Source organism: Anopheles maculipalpis, chromosome 2RL, assembly GCF_943734695.1.
Source record: "Anopheles maculipalpis chromosome 2RL, idAnoMacuDA_375_x, whole genome shotgun sequence".
In the NCBI taxonomy this organism is placed as follows: domain Eukaryota; kingdom Metazoa; phylum Arthropoda; class Insecta; order Diptera; family Culicidae; genus Anopheles; species Anopheles maculipalpis.
The window spans coordinates 38,406,985-38,428,840 of NC_064871.1; the positions used below are offsets into that span (position 1 = coordinate 38,406,985).

The 21,856-nt window shown below is 40.1% G+C and overlaps 3 protein-coding genes across 3 annotated transcripts in view; 2 read left to right on the forward strand and 1 right to left on the reverse strand.

The window, feature by feature from the left end:
- Positions 1-21,856, forward strand: part of LOC126557843 (fizzy-related protein homolog) — a 444,135-nt gene that overhangs the window by 199,298 nt on the left and 222,981 nt on the right. The window lies entirely within an intron of this gene.
- The window catches only part of LOC126557770 (transmembrane protein 104 homolog), a 333,753-nt gene that overhangs the window by 56,160 nt on the left and 255,737 nt on the right, over positions 1-21,856 (forward strand). The gene's annotated exons all lie outside the window — the stretch shown is intronic.
- LOC126556885 (nephrin-like) overlaps positions 18,941-21,856 on the reverse strand; it is a 146,444-nt gene continuing 143,528 nt past the window's right edge. The window contains exon 18 of the mRNA XM_050212430.1: positions 18,941-19,147. Within this exon, the coding sequence (XP_050068387.1) occupies positions 19,004-19,147 (144 nt within the window). The 3' untranslated portion in view covers positions 18,941-19,003. The remainder of the gene's footprint in view (positions 19,148-21,856) is intronic.

Here is a 21,856-nt window from a genome sequence, read left to right on the forward strand (position 1 = left end):
TCGATTGTACCCGTGTGTACAATGCCCGATAATCAAATAAGCCGCTTAGGGACTGTCCCATATGCTCGAAGCGTTCGAAATAAATTTGTTAACATTCCATTATGAAAAGCTTAAGCCATTACTTCCCGCAAGCAACCATCGATGACAGGTGATATGATCGCTTTCGCATGGTGTAACAGCACATCAATCGTCTGCAACACTTTAACCATCAATAAGAAGTTTCTCCATGGCCCGTTGGGCGGAACCACATGAAAGCGCCATAACAATGCGTTCGCTATGAAGCGGCAGCACTGCATTCTTGAAGGGGTTGGTTAGCATAAACGCATTCGGGCACGTTCCTTGTTCTTCGAGCGCTTGGTCGAGTTGCTTTCTCCCACAGTGTGTTGTAATTTCTACTATAATTTCTGCCGATCTTACAAAGAAGCAGAAATACAGCAGAACGAGCATGATACGGTGGAGACGTGCAGCTGTAATCAAAGCCATCGGCTGCAGCAGTAGCAATAATTTAGAGCCAGTGTAAACACGTCTCCGTCAGCGATCGTGTCATACCGTGTAGCATCAGCCACCGAGGGCAACCGTTTCGCTGAATCATTTCTTGCTGCGGCACGTCCGTGTGTGTGTGTATGTGTGTCCTTGTGACCATGGCTTGGCTGTAACGTAGACGAGCAGGCAGTCATGACAAAATGTCAAACGTGGCGAACATTGCTTGACCCAGACGACAGAAACAGCAGCAGCAGCAGCAGACTCCTGGACTGGTCCCACTCGATCCTGGTCCGAAATGGGACCGAACGCTGGCAAATTGACGCCGGGTTTTCCATTTTGTTTATCTTTGGACGAGTCAGACACTCGGGTGTGAATGTCGTTGGACGCCTGAGATGAATGTCTTGGCGGGCGGGTTGGTCCGTGCTGCGAACCAGTCACGTCACCATCGCTGGGTGGCTTGTGTAATTTAATTATGATATTTAATCTGTGTTTATTTCTCTACTTGTCTGGGTTCAGGCCGCACACTCGTGAGGCGTTGTGCTGAAAAGAGGTTGTGTGTGATGAAACAGTAGAATGATGTTTGCATTTGCGGCTGTACGAGGAACGCAGCGCGGAAATTTACAATCTATGGCAACAAATCAAGAGCAGTATTTAAAATTTCGAGGCAAAGGAATGCTACGCTGAATGAAACAGTGTTTTGTAGGATAATTCATTATAACAAATTTTATTTGTAAATGTAAATGACAAAGTTGTTGCTTGATCAATATAATTTAAATGATTTGCTATTGAGTGGGCTTTATTACATAAACATAAAATTTAAATGCTTTCCTAAAGCTAAAAATACCCAACTAGCATTTTGATATACTGCCTGGTTGATCCTACGAAAATGGAAAATAAACTCCTTTTAGTAACTTTTGATAAACTTGAAATTTTCGGAACAATTGTGCAACATTTTTTTTATTCGAAATGCATTCGTATATGCACGACACAACTTTTGCTAGGTAATTCAATTACAGCTAACTGTCTAATGGCGCTCTACTAAAGGTGCTTCATTAACCTGAACCGTTTTTCAAGTGTGGTAGCTTCCTTTCCTGAATTTCATCAACTTCTCCGTACCTTAGCGACGCTTCGGAAGAAATCAATTCAACTGCGCCTGAAAGATGCCTACGATTCCCTGAGGGTTCTCGCAACGGGAGGGAAGAAAATCGTCAGGAAATTGTTATACGCATCCGAACGGTGTTCGTTTGATGATAATTTCATCCCCAGCGCTTCACCTTGCCCGATGGTCATCAACCATTGCTCTAGGTTAACCGTCCCGAATGGTTCGCTTCCCATACATACCGTACATACATACACTGGACCGGACACTGGCGCGACGGTGAACGGGTTTGAAATTTGCCATCAGTAGTGGCGCATCCTGTTCTGCATCGTAGACGGAAATGGCAGTGGGATAGATCGGAAGGCGCTGATTTATTGCACCATTTCCGTGGCCATAATCAAGGCTGGAGGCGCACTCAAACGAACGGAAATGGGTCTCGATGAGTCGTGCCATTTAGAGGGAATGGGTTAACCCGAGCAGACACGCACCCGGATGGTCAATTAATCCATTCGCGTTCGGGTTATGCCTCGCGGTTGGTTAGGGATTTCCGTATCGTTTAATTCTGCCGTTCTGCTCCGTGAGTGTGAAAGCGTTGAGGGAGGGTATGGGATTGGAGTTAAGGTGAAGCATCCATTCTCACTACTCTTAAGGTGTTGATGTGCCGATGGGAGTGCGTACGTTTATTCTTAAAGGCATGGAAATCTTCAAACCTTTGACTGTGTGACGAAACATAAACTTATTCTCGTTTCGACAGACAAATATTATTTTCCTTATCGGATGTATCTTCGATCAATTTTAATTGGTCTATTTATATCAACACACTTATGCCAGTTACGCATAATTCCTCATGAATACACGAGAACAATTTCAGGCGTTAAAATTATGGAGGAAATATGCACCGTTGATGTTGCTGTTTTTAACGAATGTTGATTTAATTGATCATCAGTGAATAATTAGTACAGTTTGTTGCAAAATGAGGAATTTGGCTTTCACGGGCTGTTTTCAGCTTGGAAAATTGTTATAATTAATAATAATCCCTATGTCTAAAATGGTTTGTTCCCGGGAGAAATATTCCTAGTAAAGTAAATGCATGCGATATGATTTTAATAATTTTGATTGCAACTCTAACCATAGAAGCTATACGGTCAATAACATTCCTATTTCTATTTCCGATTCCATTTAAATTGGCCCACATACAAACTATGTGGTGCTTCTCCCATTCATGTAATATAGAAACCAACGTAAGAGAAACCCTTTTATTCAAACGTCCCTTCATCATGTTGTAGAGTTTACGGTGTTCACCAGGCCGTAATTTTTTCATCATAGGTGAAAAATTTCATCGAATTGCCACAATAAATTATAAATAAATAACTGATTTCTTGAAATTTGAAACAGTCTGCATAACATTCAGTAAGGCTAGCCAACCAGCTGTAAGTGTGTAGATGTTATTTACATTACCTTATTATTATTATAAAAATGATATTATTTCTAAACACATCAATCACATGCCGTTTCTAATTTAATAAATTATTGATGATTGATGTTATGAAATCATTGAAATCGATGTGACACTAATGAAATACGCCTTCATAACTTTTATTAATATTAGTAATTTTATCGTTGTTTTAGTGTTCGTAGCTGCTAAGGGTTAGTGTTACTGCATGACCGTTCTATATGAATAAAAAAAAAAAACAAACTGCCAAGTGTTTGAATTACAGAAAGGCAAGCTGCAGAATATAACTTTTAAAACAGAGCTACTACAATGCTGTTTCATTTCGTCGAACGGTTTACCATATCCGGGTACAGCCAATCCATTCCGTGGTAGCCGAAATCACAAATGGCTTTGTTGTAATCACGTGAGTCTTCTCTACCCAGCACAAGTCTAACTAAAAAAGCCACACGCAGGTTTCTCTCCATTTCGCTTTGATGTTGACCACCGGCGGCCCATTTGATTTTTGCAATCGTAGCACTGCTGCCAAAGGTGAAACTTTGAAAGGGTACATGGGTGATTAGAAATTTACATTTCATCGACGGAGTTGATTGCTGTACTTTGGCTGAAAGCTCGTTAGGAACGCGGACAATTGATTATGAGCGCTGGAAATCGGACCAATCAGTATTTGGAGATTTGGGGGAATGCTGATGTTAAAAAAAATGGATCCACCGTCGGACACGAGATTGAAATGGTTTTTGATGTACGGCACATGTGATCAAAGGCAGCAAAATGGAAATGAGTTGAATTATGGTAGAGTAGAGGATAAATACCCTTCGGAATTCATTTAACAGGGATATTTACGAGTAAGGATATTAGAACAATTGAATCATTTGCTGTGGGATATCGCAAAATTAAATTAAATGAAAAAATCAATAACAGAAGTTATTTTAATATTATTTTAGCAGTTATTAGAGCAAAACAGCTTTCATAAAAGTCTTTTACTTTAATTTCTGTTTTTGATTTGTTAAAGCAACACAGTATAAATAAGCATAATTTTAACATAAGCATAAAATTTTATGGTTTCTATCCAAATGATTATGAAGGAAGAAGTTGATCATTCTACATTAATACGCACGTATAATGTTATTACGAACTTAATGAAACAAGTATGCATTTGGTAGTTATTTATTTACAATTAACTCTGACGGTACAATGCTGTATTTTCAACACAGCCTGTGATGACTAAATTAATAAACAATAATGATAAGGCATTTGTTCGCTGTTCTTTGCTTTATCTCGGGTATATTTGGTTGTGAATAGTGTTGGGTCAAGCAGCTCTTTTGCCTGAGCGGAGCGAGCCGCTCGCACTCGCCTCGAAGAGCGGTGAGCGCGAGGTAGCTCAGTATTGAGCGAATTGCGCACTGAGCGACAAACGCACTGAGCGATGACTGAGCGATTGACTGAGGTCCATGCATTGGTGTGGTTGATAGTTTCCGGTTTGTCTATTGGTCAGTTCTAGAGTGCCTCAAAAAACAATTGTTAGGACAGCACAAACAAGAGTTTTGCCTGCTTACAGGGATCTCCGAACATTCCAGCAATGTTAGTTCAAGCTCTATCAGGTGAGCATCGAGATTAAGAACGATCGTTGAGCTGCAAGAACGGCTTCAATACTTTCGAGGTAGAATACACCAAACAGTCCTGAACACAACATCGCGAAACTTGTAGTCCCAAGCTCTGATTTGGTGTTACGCTGCACTGTGTAAATCGTCTGCCTCCCTTTTTACGGGGATGGTGAAATTTCCTCGAAACCTTTTGACTCTACATCGAATCGTTCGTGGCCCTACAAAAGACACTGCATAAGACCACAAAAGGTGGACATCGACTCCACACCCACATACTTTTGTCTGAGTCAGAGATACACGCTGTAAATGAGCAAGTTTCTAGTAAAATATAATTTATGTATTCTTTACACGTGTTAATTTGAAAATAGTTTTAACTAGTAAATACAGTTTCCTTACTTAATTATCAGGCGCTACAATTGCTTTGCGGTCTTGGCCTGCCGCAGCAGAGTCCGGAACCGCTCACGGTCCCGCTCCGTCGTCCACCAATCCGTTATCCCGGCCTTGATGGCGGATGATTCCACGCCATCTTCCCACCTCAATCTGAGCCTACCACGCCTCCTCTGTCCGTGTGGACGGCCTAAATTTTTCTGAGCTGGGTCGTCCGGTGCCAGCCCATCGGAGCCTGTCGAGCCTAATTCACTGCACGACGGTGAGACTATAAAAGTACGATACAGTTCCAGCTTCGACCGTCGTGACGAGTTTTTTTGAGGTGAAATGTTTGCTCAGGCTGTAGAATGACCGACTGGCCGCCAGCATCATAGCGCGCAACTCTTGATACTTTCTACAACTAGATTATTCGTACAACCTACCCACAACAAGATTGTTCTTGTAAATACAGCTTACACGAATGATAAATGGTATGTTTGCCATTATCAGATGTTTAATTTAAAGCAGTGCCATCTCTAATATGATGAAAAAGTGTTCTTTGTTCGACGACGATTGAAGAAAATTAGCAACGAAACTAAGATCACCGCTCTCTAATTGTCCAACAAAGGGTACACTTTCTGCTGGCGGATTTGGTTAAACTATTCCTGTATGCGTTGTTGAAATTTTATCCCATTTTCTTACAATTTCCTCACAAATACGACAGTCTCCTGGCGCTATGTCATCGGGTAAACACCTTTTCAAATTAGAAGTTTTTGGCAGCGAACCCTTCCTGTGACCCTGCCCTCTCCTTCCGGTTGAAAAGTGCTTATCCATATTCCTTTGGCTTTTACCAGGAACCCTTACACGATTCAGACGAAGATGGAAACCGGGCTACTCCCATAAGACGAATGAACGAGAAAGTCTCCCACGTTCGAAGTCTTGGCGGTCCTGGCGCACAACTCAGCAGAGATCACGAGTGGTCCCCGCAGTAATTTACGCCCAACGGTGGACGGCGTGTACGACGGGTTCCCAGCGGAAGGCTCGAGCTAAAATGTTACAACGACCGGCTCGATACCTTACGGGGTTAGCGAATAATCTTGCGAGCTTGAGCACGTACCCGTTGTAATTCATGCGATACGCGAACTTTCAAAAATGAGGGTTCCTTTTGACTGCCGGCTACCGTACAAGTATGGCACGATGCGTTTCACTTTGGAAACGGTACGCCAGGTGGGAGAGATTGTGTCAGCCGTTTATGCTGGCGCATAATTTGCCTCACCTTCGTACGTTGGTTGGGTGTGGTGATGAGGGGTGGTAGAAAAGGGTTTCCAGAAGGAGGATATTTTAAAAGGGCGGCACAAAGTTCCCCTTCGGTGTCTAGCGTGTGTATGAAGAATTACGATAATGTTGCAAGGATCACACCCAAGGGTACCTCGATGCGTCAGGAGACCTAAAAGTGGATTCTTTTGATGATGAACGAACGAGGAAGGGATACAGTAATGGAATGAAACGGTGTAAAGAATTTGGGATGTTTTGTAAAATTTTGGGCACGGTCTGATGGAATAGTGATTATGCTAAAGAATGTCACTAGAACAAGACAGTAAAATTATGTGTCAGGAAGATGTGTTGTTTGTTATGTCATGTCATAATTAGTATTATCAGTCGCGGTCTTTTGACCGGGACCATATCGATGACGGTTTTCACACGGAAGAACTAGCATTCAAATCCCATCCGGATCGTTCCCTCGTATTGAGGACAGACAATATTCAAGTACATAGCATCAATAAGTCTCGTAAGCCATTTGATGATGGCATGTCCTAGAAAGTTATCCAACCAAAATGAAGGAGAAGATATTTAGCAAACCGCATTCGAAAGGAATATGCTCTGAAGGATTTGGTGTCAATTGTTGATTCCTTTTAGGTTGTCCACATAAGCAGATTAGCCTTAGTTAAGAACAAGCGATGACTTTGATGCATCGCAGTAATGGTTTCGTTCACAAAGATCCTAGATAGTGATAGGTATTGAGGGTTGGTACGACATTCCAAGAAGAGGTGTTTGATCCAGATTAGTAAGTATTTAATTAAACTACTAGCGTTCTGTTGATCTCGTTGCTCTTGGCGGCTAATGAATGGTTTTGAATACTGAACATCATGTTGTATTGTTCATGTATTTTGCTCATTTTTCGTAACAAACGGTTCGGCTTAAAATAGTTATTTCGTGGAAATTGTTTTGCTTTGCTAAAACCTCCTGCAGCTTACCATTCCATCGTAGTGATGTAGGAAATCTAAATATGTATGTAGTATGATTTTCCTGGAGCAATTAGTAGAATAATTGGTCAACAATTAATATCAGCATACATGGACCGCATTTAGATGCAATCAATTCTAAGGATTTTCTGGTTGAATGTGTGAATTTGTTCTTTGCGCTATTTGTGTTAACAGGTTAGTTATTTTAATACGGTAACTTTAACGACGATATTTCATGGTACATGATGTAACAAATTTTCAAGCCAAAAAAACTTATTAGTTACAGCAAAACGATCGCCTTGTATACATTGACCTGAAGATCCTCCCACTTTCATCAAAAACGTAACGTTCCATCTAATCAACGAAATTGAACTCTGGCTTCGGTAACGTTGATTGACGAATGAAAGATACGCCTTCCCTTTCGGCAAAGACATTTTCCATCGCGTTTTTCCTTCCACTGGACAAACATGTTTTTCCCCCCAATCCAGTTATTCACACCAACGCTATACATCACTTTGCTGCTTCTCGCATCAGCCTTTCACCACCGTGTGTCGTAAGTTTTTGATTTTTGCACTCCACTGTCCTACGGATGTTGGAAAACAAGTCTTAATCTAACCCCGGGACACCAAAAGGTTGTGTGGTGCACACGTCGAAATTTGCCCATGGAAAATGTGACCAAACCGGAGGGTACGAACAGTGCGGTGGCGGTGGTCTGGGATCCTCTGGCTGGAAAAATACGATCGTAAATTTGCACTTTTAATGTGTTTGTCACCAAAGTTGTTATCGGCCGGGAAAGATGTGGCGAGCGAAAGCATCCACGGGTACGCTCTTTTTTGAAGAACAAAAAGTTTGGTGTGTCTAGTGGTCATTCGATTGCCACTATGGCCGAAAGCTGCTGGCAAAAACTTCCCCAGGTTCACACCCACACAAACACACACACGCACAGAGGCCGTGATTTTTTTCTTCGACTTTTTCCCTAACTCGTCTATCCTTTTTACTTCCGGCAAACAATCGAATTGTGTGAGCAAGCTTCCCGCTATTTCGTTTTGCCCTGTCGCTTCCTTCCGCGATGCGTTGGTTTTTGGTTGGTCATTCCATTTTTCATCCTTTGGCTTCCAGCTTCCCTTATCCACAAATGACCAACACTGCCCACGAGCGCCGGTCTTTGGCATCGGCGTATTTGCACAAACTGCACAGCACAGCGGGTGTGTGTGTGAGTGTGGGTACGCCCAGCATAAAGTGACCCCTTTAGGAAAATGACTCCTTCGAGCAATGGCCAAAACTCGTGACCTCTGCTATGGAGAGGGAACGCTGGGGGCACCGAGCAAGACTGCTGATTACACATGGTTATGAAGGCAAACACAGCATTTCCCGAGCATAAAAACGATCGACCACTTCCTTTCCTGCCTGGTGCGGTTTTAGAAGCTTTCGGAACGTCAAGTCGGAATGAAAGTTTTCGCCATGCTTTTGGACTGTTTGTTTGTGGGCAAATGAAGGGTGGAAGACTTTTCTGTAAATGGGGATTTTATGCCTGTGCAATGTTGATCCTTTTTGTTCAAGTATCAATGTTGGCAATGGTGTGCACGGGTAGATATCCACGGAAGGAATGAAAACTCTAATTTTGGATGGGAATGTTAATGGCAAATTCTAGTTTGGGGGAGAGTTTGGCAGTTTGCCTAAAACAAATCTTATTTGAATTGAAGAAAAATGATGATTTCGGTTCCTGATGATGATTAGTTAGTAGAAATAGCAGTAAGTCAATAAAATAACTCAAATTTCAAACTTCTAATAAGTATAGATAAACCAAAATCTTAAAACAAGCGACACTTGCAAATCGATAAGTCCATCGAACAATTTTTATTATTGCTGCTTTAGTTTTAATCAGTTTAAGCAATAAGACAAGACTTTCTATATTTTTTCAAAAATAAATCCTTATTCGACTAGTAAAACCTTATTTAACAATTTTTTTTTATTCATAAGGGACGGCCAGGCCGTATTGCTTACAATAAACTTAAAATAAGTATACTCCTTTCCTCTTTGCTGGGAGACATTTCCTTCTCTGAGCTGTGAAAGGGCACCATATCCCGGGTGTGCTCGGTTGATTATTTAACAACTTAATAAAATAAAAAAATACATTAAGTTTACCAGGACAGTTTAGAATCGGTTCAAACATTCGTATTAAATCAGCTTATCGAATAGATTTATAAAATTTCTTTTGATCTCAAGCTACCCTTTGTTGTTGAGGGAGAAACAAATTGGAAAACCGTCCCTCCGCGTGTGTTTGACAATGTATCCAATTAACCCTTTATTGTGTATCGGAAACAGGCTGAAGGTATAAGATTTCAGCATAACGAAAACAAAGCACTGATTACAGGAAGCACAGTCAATTACAACTTAATTACAGCCTGAAACTAGATTGTTCAACTAGAAAAAAAAGATCCAAAAAATAAACAAAAATAGTTAGCAGCATCCTTCCTTCATTACGAAAAGAAAAACACCATGCACACACACACATACATACAAACGCTTACTCCCACAGGCACAATTTTAAATTGGATAGGAACAACAAAAGTCAGACCCGGCCGGCAGCTTGGATCGTTTTTCTTTGGCTGCATTCTTTATGCGGTGCGACAAGGAAATAGAAAAAAAAAACGCACACAAACGGTCAGTTCTTGGTTGTTGTGGCGCATGTTTCTGTGTACGAAGAGCGGATAATTTACGATTTTTGTTTGTCTCGCTGCTTGCCATTGCCTAACGCTTCGGAAAATGTGCCCACCTATACGGTAAACAATGGGACGGCGGAATGCTCCAAGGACATGATGAAAACCTCCGTACACAGCACCGCTTTTTTACTCTGTTGATCGGGAAATGCTTTATGCCGAGCTTTTCCTACCCTTTGCTGGGGCAAATAAGGAAAAAAAAACAAACCCCTCGACCGTGTTGTTCCATTACACCATTTTTACAGGTTGGTTGTTTTCAGGCCGAAAGTGAATTGTTGTGGTGCATGCTTTGTTAGGTTGGGGAGGTGTGTGTGTGTGTTTTTGTGTGTAGGAGCACTTCTTTACCACCCAACACACCCAAAAAAAAAGGGATTTGTTCCATCCCGTTGTAAATCTAATTCTTACAAAGCAAAACAATCATTCCCGTCCTGCTTTCCTTTTGCTCGTGCGCTGTCCCACGAAGAAAACAAAAGCAATCTTTTTTCATCACCGTGGTGGGTGAGTTTGAAACCCTCCGCTTGGTACGCAGTCGGCTGTTGGATGGGATGCGAACGGGGATCGACCTGTATGGCAAGGTACCGGAGGTTTTGCTTGCTTGTTTGATGTGTATTTTTGCACGGATCCCACGACAACCTTACCTTTCGGTATGCTGGCTCCACGTACACAAGTTTTTGTTTGTTTTTGGTTTTGGTTTAGTGCTGGCCGAACTTAAAATGGGGCGAGTAAAACTTAAGCGATGCAAGACAGAAACCATACACATATTGAATGAGAAGCATAATGCGAGCAAAATGGGGAACATCCAAGAAGGAAGAATGTACTGAGATGAATTTCCACCGAAGGGAAGCGTGAGGAAAAAAGTAGGAAGTACAACAGAGAGAGAAAGAGAGAGAGAGAGAGAGAGAGGAAGAAAGGGAGTGAGAAAAAAAGCGGTAGAAGGCAGATTTTAATTCACAACCGTACTGAATAATTTATCGACTGTGAAAATTTATTAACACGCCTGTGAGAGTTGCGCCGAATGACCGTACCGGTGTCGGCATTGTGAATCTGAAGGAGGTGTTGCTATGGCGCATTCGAGGTGGGTGTCAGAATTCGCTTTTTCACTCTTTTAGAGTGATGTTTATAAAAAAAAGAGAACAGAAAAAAATCAATGTAGTCTTCAGCTGTATTGTGGCACAATTGAACTGGTTGAACGGGTTTATTTTTATGAAAGAAGTCATTCGTTGGGGAATAAGGTTTGTGCTGAAAACCGGAAAGAGTAGTGTTTTGTTGTAGTTTGATGAAATAATAAATTTTGTAAGCAACTAAATACCTAAAGTATTTAGTTATTTAGTGTGTAGCAACTAAATAACTAAATACGATTTGGATGTACCACCACCACACTACTGATAAAACGTGTAGAGATTCTCACAGGTTCAGGATACGAAGCTCGGAATAGGCGTGAGTGCTTAGATCTTAAAAGCCCGAGAAGATAAGGAAAAAAGGTCCTTTGCTTGAGCGAGCGATAGGACAAATAACAAGAGCTTTTGAACGCATGCAATCGCAATTTTAAAACACAAATTTAGAAAATATAGTCATTCAATAATATCAATTTGACCCACACCATTAATCGGACTACAACATAGGAGCGATAGAAAAGAACCACGGTTTGTGTTATGGATAAATGTTGTAATTTCCTGTTAAGTGTTCGCTATTAAGAGGGGCAAGCAAACCCACTTACGTGGTAGTGGGTGACAGAAAAGATCAATGAAACCAGTAATTTCATAAAAAGGAAATCAAATGAAATAAAACGCTGCTATTGTCGTCTTGAAACACAATATACATACTTCGGCGTTGAAACACTTTCTCAATCCCTTTGTTGATGTTTCAAACACTTGCAATAAAAGTTCCTTTCCCCCAGTGAGCGTTAGCATAGCACAGAAACCCAACCTAGAAGCTGAAAACACAAGCCCAACGCCATCGTAGTACCATAAAAATCAGTTCAGAAAGACCTACGACCACCCCCCCTGCACAGGTAGGAGCATAAACGAACGGTGTAAGATTTACAACATCACAGCCCACACCTTGTAGTTTGGGGTGGCTGGTCACTCTATTGCTATAAACTGACCGTTATCAAAGAGCTAGAGTAAAAGAAAGGCAGAGAAGCGTATACGGTAATCCGGACGTGAGGGGTTCCTAGGAAGAGGCTTCGATTTATAGTACAATTTATTCGTCCACGATGTGCGTCCACGTGTCGATGTGATAAGAAATGGTTTATGCGTGTAATAGCGTAAAGAGGAAAGGAAAAAACGAAACAAAACACTTGCAGGGAAAAGGAACGCTCAATGAAAAAGCGTATAGTAATTTACGTGGCAGTAGAATTAAACTTTGATACATGTTGCAGTCGGCAGGAACATTGTTAATGGGATGTTGTGCCTTCTATTTGTTCGATAGACGCCTTTATGTCACAGGTGCTATCAAACTGGGTATAATGCAGATAGATTACGATGGTTGAATGCATGGCGTGCGGCCTTAGACTAACACATTTGTTAAAAAAGGAAGTTTTTACATGGTTTAGGGTTTGGTACTTCCTAAAATCGATCAGTCAAAGCAAAAATATAACTTATATTATTGAAAGAATTGACCACTCGAGGATGTTTAGAGGATTAAATAAGGTTTGACAGAAGCTTGTCATAGAACGATAATGAACATACATTGATGGTTTGCTCGCGAACTGACTTTGTATAATGCCAAAAATAATACATATAATGTCAAACACACGATTAATTTATTCTTTATCCCCCTTGGCAGTTTCACTAAGATATTACTTCGATGACCCCGAAGCCCAGTACAAAAGAAGTTTTTTCCAAGATCAAGTAAAATAAAGTCATCATCATTTTTCTATTTTTTTTACTGGAAGGGAGCCTTCAAATCGCACACAGCAGCGGGTCCAAACCACAGAAGTTGGTTTGCTAGACATGTCCAGATCCTAGCAATTAAGGATTGTTAGTCTTAGGTGGAGATGGACGCAAGAGATCGCACTAAACCACACCTCGATCTGATCTACCGATGCTGATGCGTTGAGATGCTATAAACGGTCGATATCTACGGTGTGGCCAGGTTTATCGCACTTTTTTACTGTTCGACACTGTTGAATCGGTGGTCCGTTGTTGTCACTGTTGGGGAGAGAGAATACTTAGGCTTTAATTTTACATAATGATAGAATATAATAAAAGCATGACTTAGGAAATAGAAGGACTGCAGGATGCCTTGTTGCAGACCGCTACCAAATGGCGACTGTTATGTTGTTTGCGGCAGTGCTGAAGATCATGACGCCTGTCTTTCAATGGGCCAGCTCCAGTCCACCTACTGGCATTCATCGTTTGATCTTTTTCAAGTTTGCCGTCGCTGTTGTGCTGACCTGTTTGGCAGATCTCTCCAGCAGGAAGAAGGCTTTGCCTTCTGCAAAACCGATGATGTCCGTTCTTAGTCTTTTGTGTGAGAAGGTTGAGTAGATCCTGGTAACAAGGGTCCTAAAACTGAACCTTAAGGGCAAACCTGTCGATGCAGTCCTCGACCAAGTGTCGAGAACTCATCTTTCATCTGCTTTATAGTGTAGTGTCCCCCTACTTGAATAGGTACAGCGGAAACACCGCAATTGCATCTGAGAGTGCGACGATGGGTATTTCGTCGTCTCCAGGTGACCGCTTAGAATGATGAAGTCAGGACCTTACAAGCAGCATGATATTTTCTGTTGCTGATGCTGCTGTGGTAGTGCTAGGTTAAATAGTTGGCGAAGCACAAAAAGGCTGAATCTAATTTTTAATTCAAAATACTTTTGGTTATGTTGCATTTATTTTTAAACCAAAGTAACTCTCACTTGTATTATCATCCATAAAGGCTTTTGGGTTCCTTTATTGAAAGTGAAAATATGTTCTTTATTATTACTCAGCAAAAATGTTTTCAGAAAACGCGTTTTAAATATGGTAAAATTAAACAAAGAAAGAAAACGTATTCCATAAGGTTCTTCCACTCCTTTTTCGTCGCTCCTGAGTCGCGCCAGACAACGAGCCGAAATTGGAATAAAAATCACTTTACTCAATCGAGTTCGTTAGCAAATAATGAACGACCCATTATAAATGAGCAAATGTCGCGAAACGTGATGGAACGAAAAGAACGTAAAAAAGTGAACCCCGCTGCCATTTCGGTTGGATTAATCTGATCGATGTAAATTTGTCATCCTGCAACTACTACAGCTGCAATGGTGCTGGTAGCTCTGTCACATTCCGACAGGTGTCGCGCTTGTGACCAGATGCGTCGATGCTACTAAGCTGACCGTTTTGCATGAAAGAAAGAAAAGTAAATCAAATCCTGGATTCCGCACGATGGCACACAGGAAGACTAAAATTTTGCCTTGAGTTCGGGATCGTTAATTTTCCTGTACATTTGACGTTTGTGCCGGAAGCGGAGTGCATGGCAAAGCGGTAAGGATGTACCGGTACCAGGATTTGTCCGCGCCAATGAAGCGTCCCATTAATTCAGCATTCAGTCCAATTTGCAATAACTGTCGAAAGGCCAAATGAAGTGTGGTGCGATGGCGGCGTGGAAAGTGACAATGGGGTGTGTGTGTGTGAGTATGGATGCATTTTTGCATTACATTTTCCTCTCCTTTTGGAGCACCGGCAAAAGGACGAGGTTTTAATGCTTCGCCGAGTTGTCAGTTGTCAAGATGAGCTTCATTTCTCCGAGTTTCTTTTTTATTTTTCTGCTTTTTTTGTAGCATCGCAGCAGGGATCAGATGCAAAGACCGGACCGTTTTGAGCATTTTGTTTTTGTCTTTGTCGACAGCGTTCAAACATTTCATTTGTACCGGCGCAACGAGATATTCTGGTAGTTACATGTGCCTTTATTTTGCACACAGATCAGCCAGGCAGGCAGGCAGCCAGTGGCTGCATCGTGGACGAGCAAAATGAAAAATGTTTCTAGCATCTCGTTTCTCTTGCTGTTCACCATTTCTAGACTGATTCGCTGCTCAACCATAGTTTCCACGGTTTAACGTTTTCAAACGGGTATCCCAGATCGTTAGTTCTTTTTTTTTTAACCCAATTCTGTTCGACACTTTGCGTTTGGAGCTTTTGAAAGCATGTAATGTGAATGAAATAGAATAATTTAGTCCCCGTGTTTGCTTCCCTTCATGAGAAGGGTTATTATAAAACGAAAATGTATAAACGGTACAATAGATTCAGCTAATTGCTGAATCTATTCTAAATATATTAATCTTTAAAACGAAAATATTTCAACGGAAAACCGCTAAGTGCTTCTTGACGTTAGATAATATTGCAATGCATTTTAATTATTGCTAAAATTTAATTTAATAAAATTCGCTAGCAAAAGTTTCACCAGAGAAACCCTTTTTATTTGATAAGAAAAATTCAAAAAGTGTGTTGGATGCGATGCTTTTCCGTTCTTAAACAATTTTTTTCTTATTCTCCTTTATCTCTATCACCTTGAAAGGTCCTGGCCTGCCATTAATGACTTCCCTTGACTCCATTTTACTGTATTTAAATATGTCAACTGTTGAGATAAAATGTAAGCTCAAACCTCGACGCATTTAATTGCGTTTATCAAGAAGCAGTTGATTCGCGTGTAACTTTCGACAAAACAATAACCTTAACCTACTGTGAAAAATACTTTTTTATCGATTTTTTTCATTTCTACCGAAGGAACGGCGATAGCGTTGCACGTCTTCAAACAGCAGGACCGGGGCTCAAATCCCATCCGGACCGTCCCCCCGTAGCAAGGACTGATTAACCTCTCTACGTGGTATCTTAGAGATCGTTAAGCCAAGAAGAAGAATAATTTCTTCCGACTTTGTGCGGGATAAGGCAAAGAATAAGTGAGGAAATGCTTTATTGATAATGTTCATTGTCTGAACCATTGCAAGTGGTGGTGTCAAAACGGAATATTGAACCGTAATAAACAATTCGTAATAAATAAATAAACAAATTTTTTATTTATTTAATGTTCAATATGAGGCTAGGCCGAATGTTTAAAATTTATTTTCCTGCCATTTACATATAGTTCACAAGGTACATCCCATAATCATTAAAAGATGAAGGCAATAAACTGAAACGATGAACTCGAAAAAAAGCTTATTTTTATTTTGTATTTCTTTAAGGATGGGACAGTACGGCGACGTGCCGTCATACTTAATAATAAAAAAAAGGATTGCCTGGCCTTATTACTTTAAACTAATTAACAGAGTAGATACATTTCACATAGGTGTGGTTAGGAGCTGGATGTTTTGGAAAATTATTGTTTAATTTATCTTAAAATACTTGTAGTCTCCCGGGATGTGATATTTCTCGTGGAATGATACAAATCCTCACAAAAAAACTGGACTTCATACTTGGACGACTTCCTTAATACCATCCGGAACGTTCCACAGTAGTAAGGACCGGCTATCCACCTACGTGGTATCGACAAGTCTAGTAAGCCATTCGTGGGTCGGCGTGACCTAGTAAACCGTTAAGCCAAGAAGAAGATTTTGATGACGAAGAACTATCAGCGTAACGTCCGAGCACACCCGGAATAAGGTACCGTTTCATGGTTTCCAGAAGTTTCATGGTTTCCTAATAGTAATAAGGTCTGTAACGATAACGATGGTAGTAACTTCTGTAACACCTCTTGTACTTAAGATGTACAAAGAATTTGTTTACACACGATTGAAATAGGTGTGGATAAATATAACATTTAATACTGCAAATCATACTACAAAACTAATTTGTCGTTCTCTAATAGAAAGAATATCTTTATCGAGCCGATCTGTTTTCCCAGAAAACTTGAGGCTGGTTAGTTTTGTAAATTATCCTTATGAGGTTCATGTTAGGAAGCAATTATGTGGCTATGAAAGCGACACATACGTAAAAGAAAAATGAATAAAATCATTAAAAGGAGATTTGATAAAGATTGAATACTCACGCTATGAACAACGCTTGTGATATTTTCAAATGAAAATTGATTCGCTGAAGATGGAAGTTCACAAAAAGTACTTACGTCTTCCCCAGTTGTGATATTAATTGAAACCTCTCGCGTGTCTAAAAGTAAACCATTTTCAATTAAGTTAAATAATCCCTGCTTTTTTCATTTATTTCAAAACGATTCATCCACTTTGATGCACCCGGAAAAGGACCACTATGGACCGCTTTCTATACGCTTGTTGTCCATACAGCGTGTCGTACACTCGTTCAACGCTTATCATTTTATCTGTTAGTAACAATCAGCTTCATGAATCTGTTCCACAGTTTCCCACAGTTTCCTTTGTTTTACGTACACATGTTTTTCCCCCCATTCTCCTGGATAATGGCTTGTTAATATACCGTCTGGTTTCCGTTTTCTATCTGTTTGTTAGAAAAGTTTCCATCAGTTGTTTGTTTGTATGTTGACTAATAGTTACGAATCAAATCTAATGTACAAACAGAAACGATTTACCAAGCTCCTGCTGTTTTAAGAGAGCTTTCACACTATTATACACTGTCAATCACTCGCTCTAACCACGAACAATCCAATTCATGCCAAACTAATTCATTCTATGCAAAATAATTATTTTGCTTTGTTCTTGCACACAGCACGAGGTGTACAATCGTTCATGCTGATACTAGCTACGATCTTAACCATTTTGTTTTCTGCTCCTTTTTCTCCCACTCATGTCCATGCTTTCATTTTAATGTTCTCGTTTTACCTATTTGATTTATTATTTTTCTATTCTTGATTCTAGATTTATTGTTATGCTTTAGTTTTACCACGCATTCACTTTATCTTTTTACGAGATTATGAGTTTACATAACGTACCTGCAGAACTCTGTAATTACAATAATGTACACCAATCATCGCCAAACGCACCATTCAACATCGTGGTTCGGTTGTTGTTGTTGTGGTTTTGTGTTTGTTTAGTAGCGAATGCTTTTTTGTCAACATTTTCCATTTTACTAAAAAATCAACCATTTCCGACAAATCCTTGTCATCTGTCTAATCTGTTGTAAATGTTTAGCTAATTTGATTTTTCTCTATCGTTAACTACTTTTGCTCACTCTCTTGCGGCTCTTTACGTACACTTTGCTTATCTTACACACTCACCTTCGTTTCGTACACACCTATCTTCACACAAACTCTACACCGCCCAGTTTGTTTATCAGTTTTAGTAGTAATAGTAAAGAGATGTGACTTGTGTTTAGTTTGGCGTATAGTGTTAAGGTTACGAATATGATTTAGCATACAGTTTCCCTTTAATCCCTTGGTTTTGATTTAAATATCGAGTTGGATAGTAATTTACGGGATTTACGTGCAATTTTAGATCCGTTGGTTATAGGGCTAACATAAATTTAGAAATTAGATGTAGAATTTTTTCTTTTTATTACACCATACGTCACACAAACTATTTCATAGCTTCTCTGGGCGTTACTCAGTTTGCTTTTTTCCCGTTGTTTCAATGTAGGATAACTGCGTAATATAATTTTATATTTTTTACAGCATAGAAAGATTTTCGGTTTGTTTTAAGATGTGTAAAAAACGTCTGTCCATCCTACGTAGCTACGTACGTTGGATGCGTTTCCTATGTACATGTAAATTTTCACTGTGGGTTTTTTTTGTGAGTGTTTAAATTTCATATAGAACTAAACATTCTTCTGTGTTTTACAGCTCTGTTTTGTCCGTTACTGTGTTAGTGTGGTTTTTAATATAATTGTTTGTAAGATTATAACTTAAAAAATAATTAGAAAAGATCAAATAAAATTATGTAATTTTTTACCTTGTTAGCAATCTTTACTCTTTGTTCATAAAAATAATTATACAACATTTGTGTCCAAATGTTTCATGAAAATATAGAAATACATAAATTTTGTTACCCATGGTGGCATTTCCATACGAGAACGAAAAACACTATGGACAAAATATTTTCCTTCATGGTCGATAGTAGTAATAGCAATGGTTGTACATAGTAGTGAGCCGGACATCAATCAACCACTCTAGAGGGCAGTCGTTTGGTGGAGCTGCTTCACTTCCTATCAGAAGCGGGTCGCATGGTTCAGCAAGCGGCCCTCATCGATCGTCGGCAGCCCACCGGAGGTAAGATCCTGCGAGGCAATGGAACTGCCACCATTGGACGATGGATTGTGTGGTAGCTCAGGAACCGTTTGAAGTAAGCTTGGCTGTGGGAAGGTTTTCGGTAGGTTAGTGTGTTAGTGACAGGGTGGAAAGCAATGGTTTATTGAGGTGTGGTAAGAGACGGTCGTTCAAACGTAACCGTGGGGTTTGAATGTAAAAAGGATTGTGGAGAGCATTGCTGATCGCACATCATGTCCAGGGATGCTTTGTATGAGTCAGTCCTTGTGGTTGGCTTTGGCGGTGGGATCGGAGGCGGTGGTGGTGGTGATGGAGGTGGTGGAGGGATATTGAAAAACTGAGAAGAAATAAAAGATAAATGAGAATAACAAAAGCTGTTCCAAACAAAGGGATGGAATAACATTAATAAAACACAAAAATAAAATAGAAGTTTCAAAAATGTTCAAAGAAATTTTTTCCTAATTGCAACACAACTTTTTTAAAAGGGAAATAATCTTTCAATGTTTCATGGCCCTCTACTGACTTTCTTGTTTATGCTTTGTTATTAAAAAATCCATGTAAAAATGACCCCGAAAGATGACACGATGGCACTGATAATGGGATTTTCTTCCTTTCTCGCTTAATTTATGAGTTCTTTGGTACGAATGGCTATGTAATGAGATCAAAATGTCCCACTCGCTCCCAATTACAGCAGCACTCAAAAGCTTCTTATCGAAAAGGCAACGCAAAAGCGACTAATAGCATCGACTGGTCAGCAGTAAATGTTGTGCTTTCTTTACCATGCTGCTTGGAAAAATGCAAAGGGAAAGAAAAAGCCAGCCAGCACTGTACGAATGGAGCACCGGGAAAAAAACTAAAACGGTTCAATTAAGAACCATAAAACAAAAAAAGTCTCCGAACGTTGGTCTGTGAAAGAACAAATCTGTCCGAGGTGAATGGTTGGAAATTTGTCACCCAGTTGTTTCCACGCTGTTCGCTGTTTCCTTCACAGATGGTTCAAGTTCAACCGGTGTCGCCAGCGTGCGAGACGACCGAGACGTATCACGTGAACGTAATATGCTCTAGGGAAATCCCATTAGCCCAAGGGCTCTTCCATCATCGAAAGACAGCTTAAATAAAAAGCAAACAAGCCGATTCACTAGCGCACACATACATAAATCATTCTCTCGATCCGTTCACAATCGATCCGATCCGGGTGGTGGCTGATTGTCAATTTACTTTCTGTTTTCTGTGGTAACACTTAAATGTGGCCTAGTTTGGTGTGGTTGAATGTTTTTGTGTGTTTGTTTTTTTCTCTCCTTACTCCTCTTGTTCTGTTACACAATCTCAATATCGACGCCAGAGATATCCATTTGCGATAATAGTGAGCCGGGTTTTGTTTGGGGTGGCACATTCTTTGTGAACCGTCGGTTGGCCGGCCAGTACAAAAGCGAACATTCCTCGTTGGTGGTTCGGTCCGTTTCTGGGTTATTTTGAATTGTTCCGGTCGGGTTACTGCTTCACTCGTGTGCTAGAGCTCGTTGGCGAACCAGGTCGAAGGTGAAACGGAATGCCAAAGTCCGTAGATCAATCAATTTAAAGCAACAGTCGGCTCATCGTCACGGGTATCCATGGATCTATGGCGTTCACGATAGCAACCAGAAGCGTCGGAAGGTTCGTTTAATGCCGGCCGGTGACGGAGTGGAAAAAGGACACCGTTCATTATCGGGACAGTGAGCTCATTTTTATCGGTCACTCTGAGGGTCGATCTGTATGTGTATGTGTGTGTGTGGGTGGAAAATGTGGAAAATGTTTCACCCTACCAACATACCGCTTCGATTGTAAAGTCGATTAGAGTGACTGAAAATCCAGACCCTCTGATCGCTGATTATTGGCCCGTCCGACTTTCGATTCGGATTGAATTGTGAGAATTGATAGCGGGTAACCATTACTCGAATTTGCCCTGACTTCTTTTACCAGTTTCAGATTTTAATCTCCCGTCCATTACTTTAAAGAAAAGCAAAAGAGCGTATCTGTTTCGTAACTGTCCTGCGCATGGAATGGAGAAATCCTTTCTGTGGCAAGATAAGTTGTGGTCAGATTTATCATCCACTAATGGCTTGTGGTTGGTTTCAACGAATCTGTTCTCTGTTTCCATGATTTGCTAAATTCGTTAGCAAATAAAAGATGGATTGGTAGGAGCAAGTGTTGCGTTTTAAAAATCACTTTCAAATTTAAGTTATTATCGAGCAAAAGGGAACGTAAGTGATGATCTGTTTATAAAGAAACGGAATGGATTTCCTTAAAATAAATAAATCATATAACATCGGACTTATCATTGCTTTTATTACTGACACGGGAGTGAGTTGCTGTTTTATTATTACTTATGATTTATAGTTGGCTAATAGATGCTTCTATCTCGTCATTGAGAAGATGGTTCGAATTAGAATTTAATTTTCTGCTCTGGATATGCGTTATAGAAAAGGAGCACAAATTATCCTTCTGTCCATTATCTCTGTTTGATAAAATATTACTACAACGTAAAGCTTCTCTATTAACAAGCTCTCTCAACTCTGTTTGTCTAAATAATCAATAATGTATTTTATTTTTTATTTGTTTGAATAATTGAGAAAGTTTATGGTAAAAAAAAGATTTAGATGAAATTCAGTCCAAGAATAAGTAGCTAGTTTAACTGTACATTTTGTGTTGTTATTTTCTCGTAGCTATGACATTTTAAATTAATTGCAATGAGCGAATTTCACTGAACTCACGGCTATTTCTAAGATTTTCTCTTAAAGAAGGACACAAAAATGCAA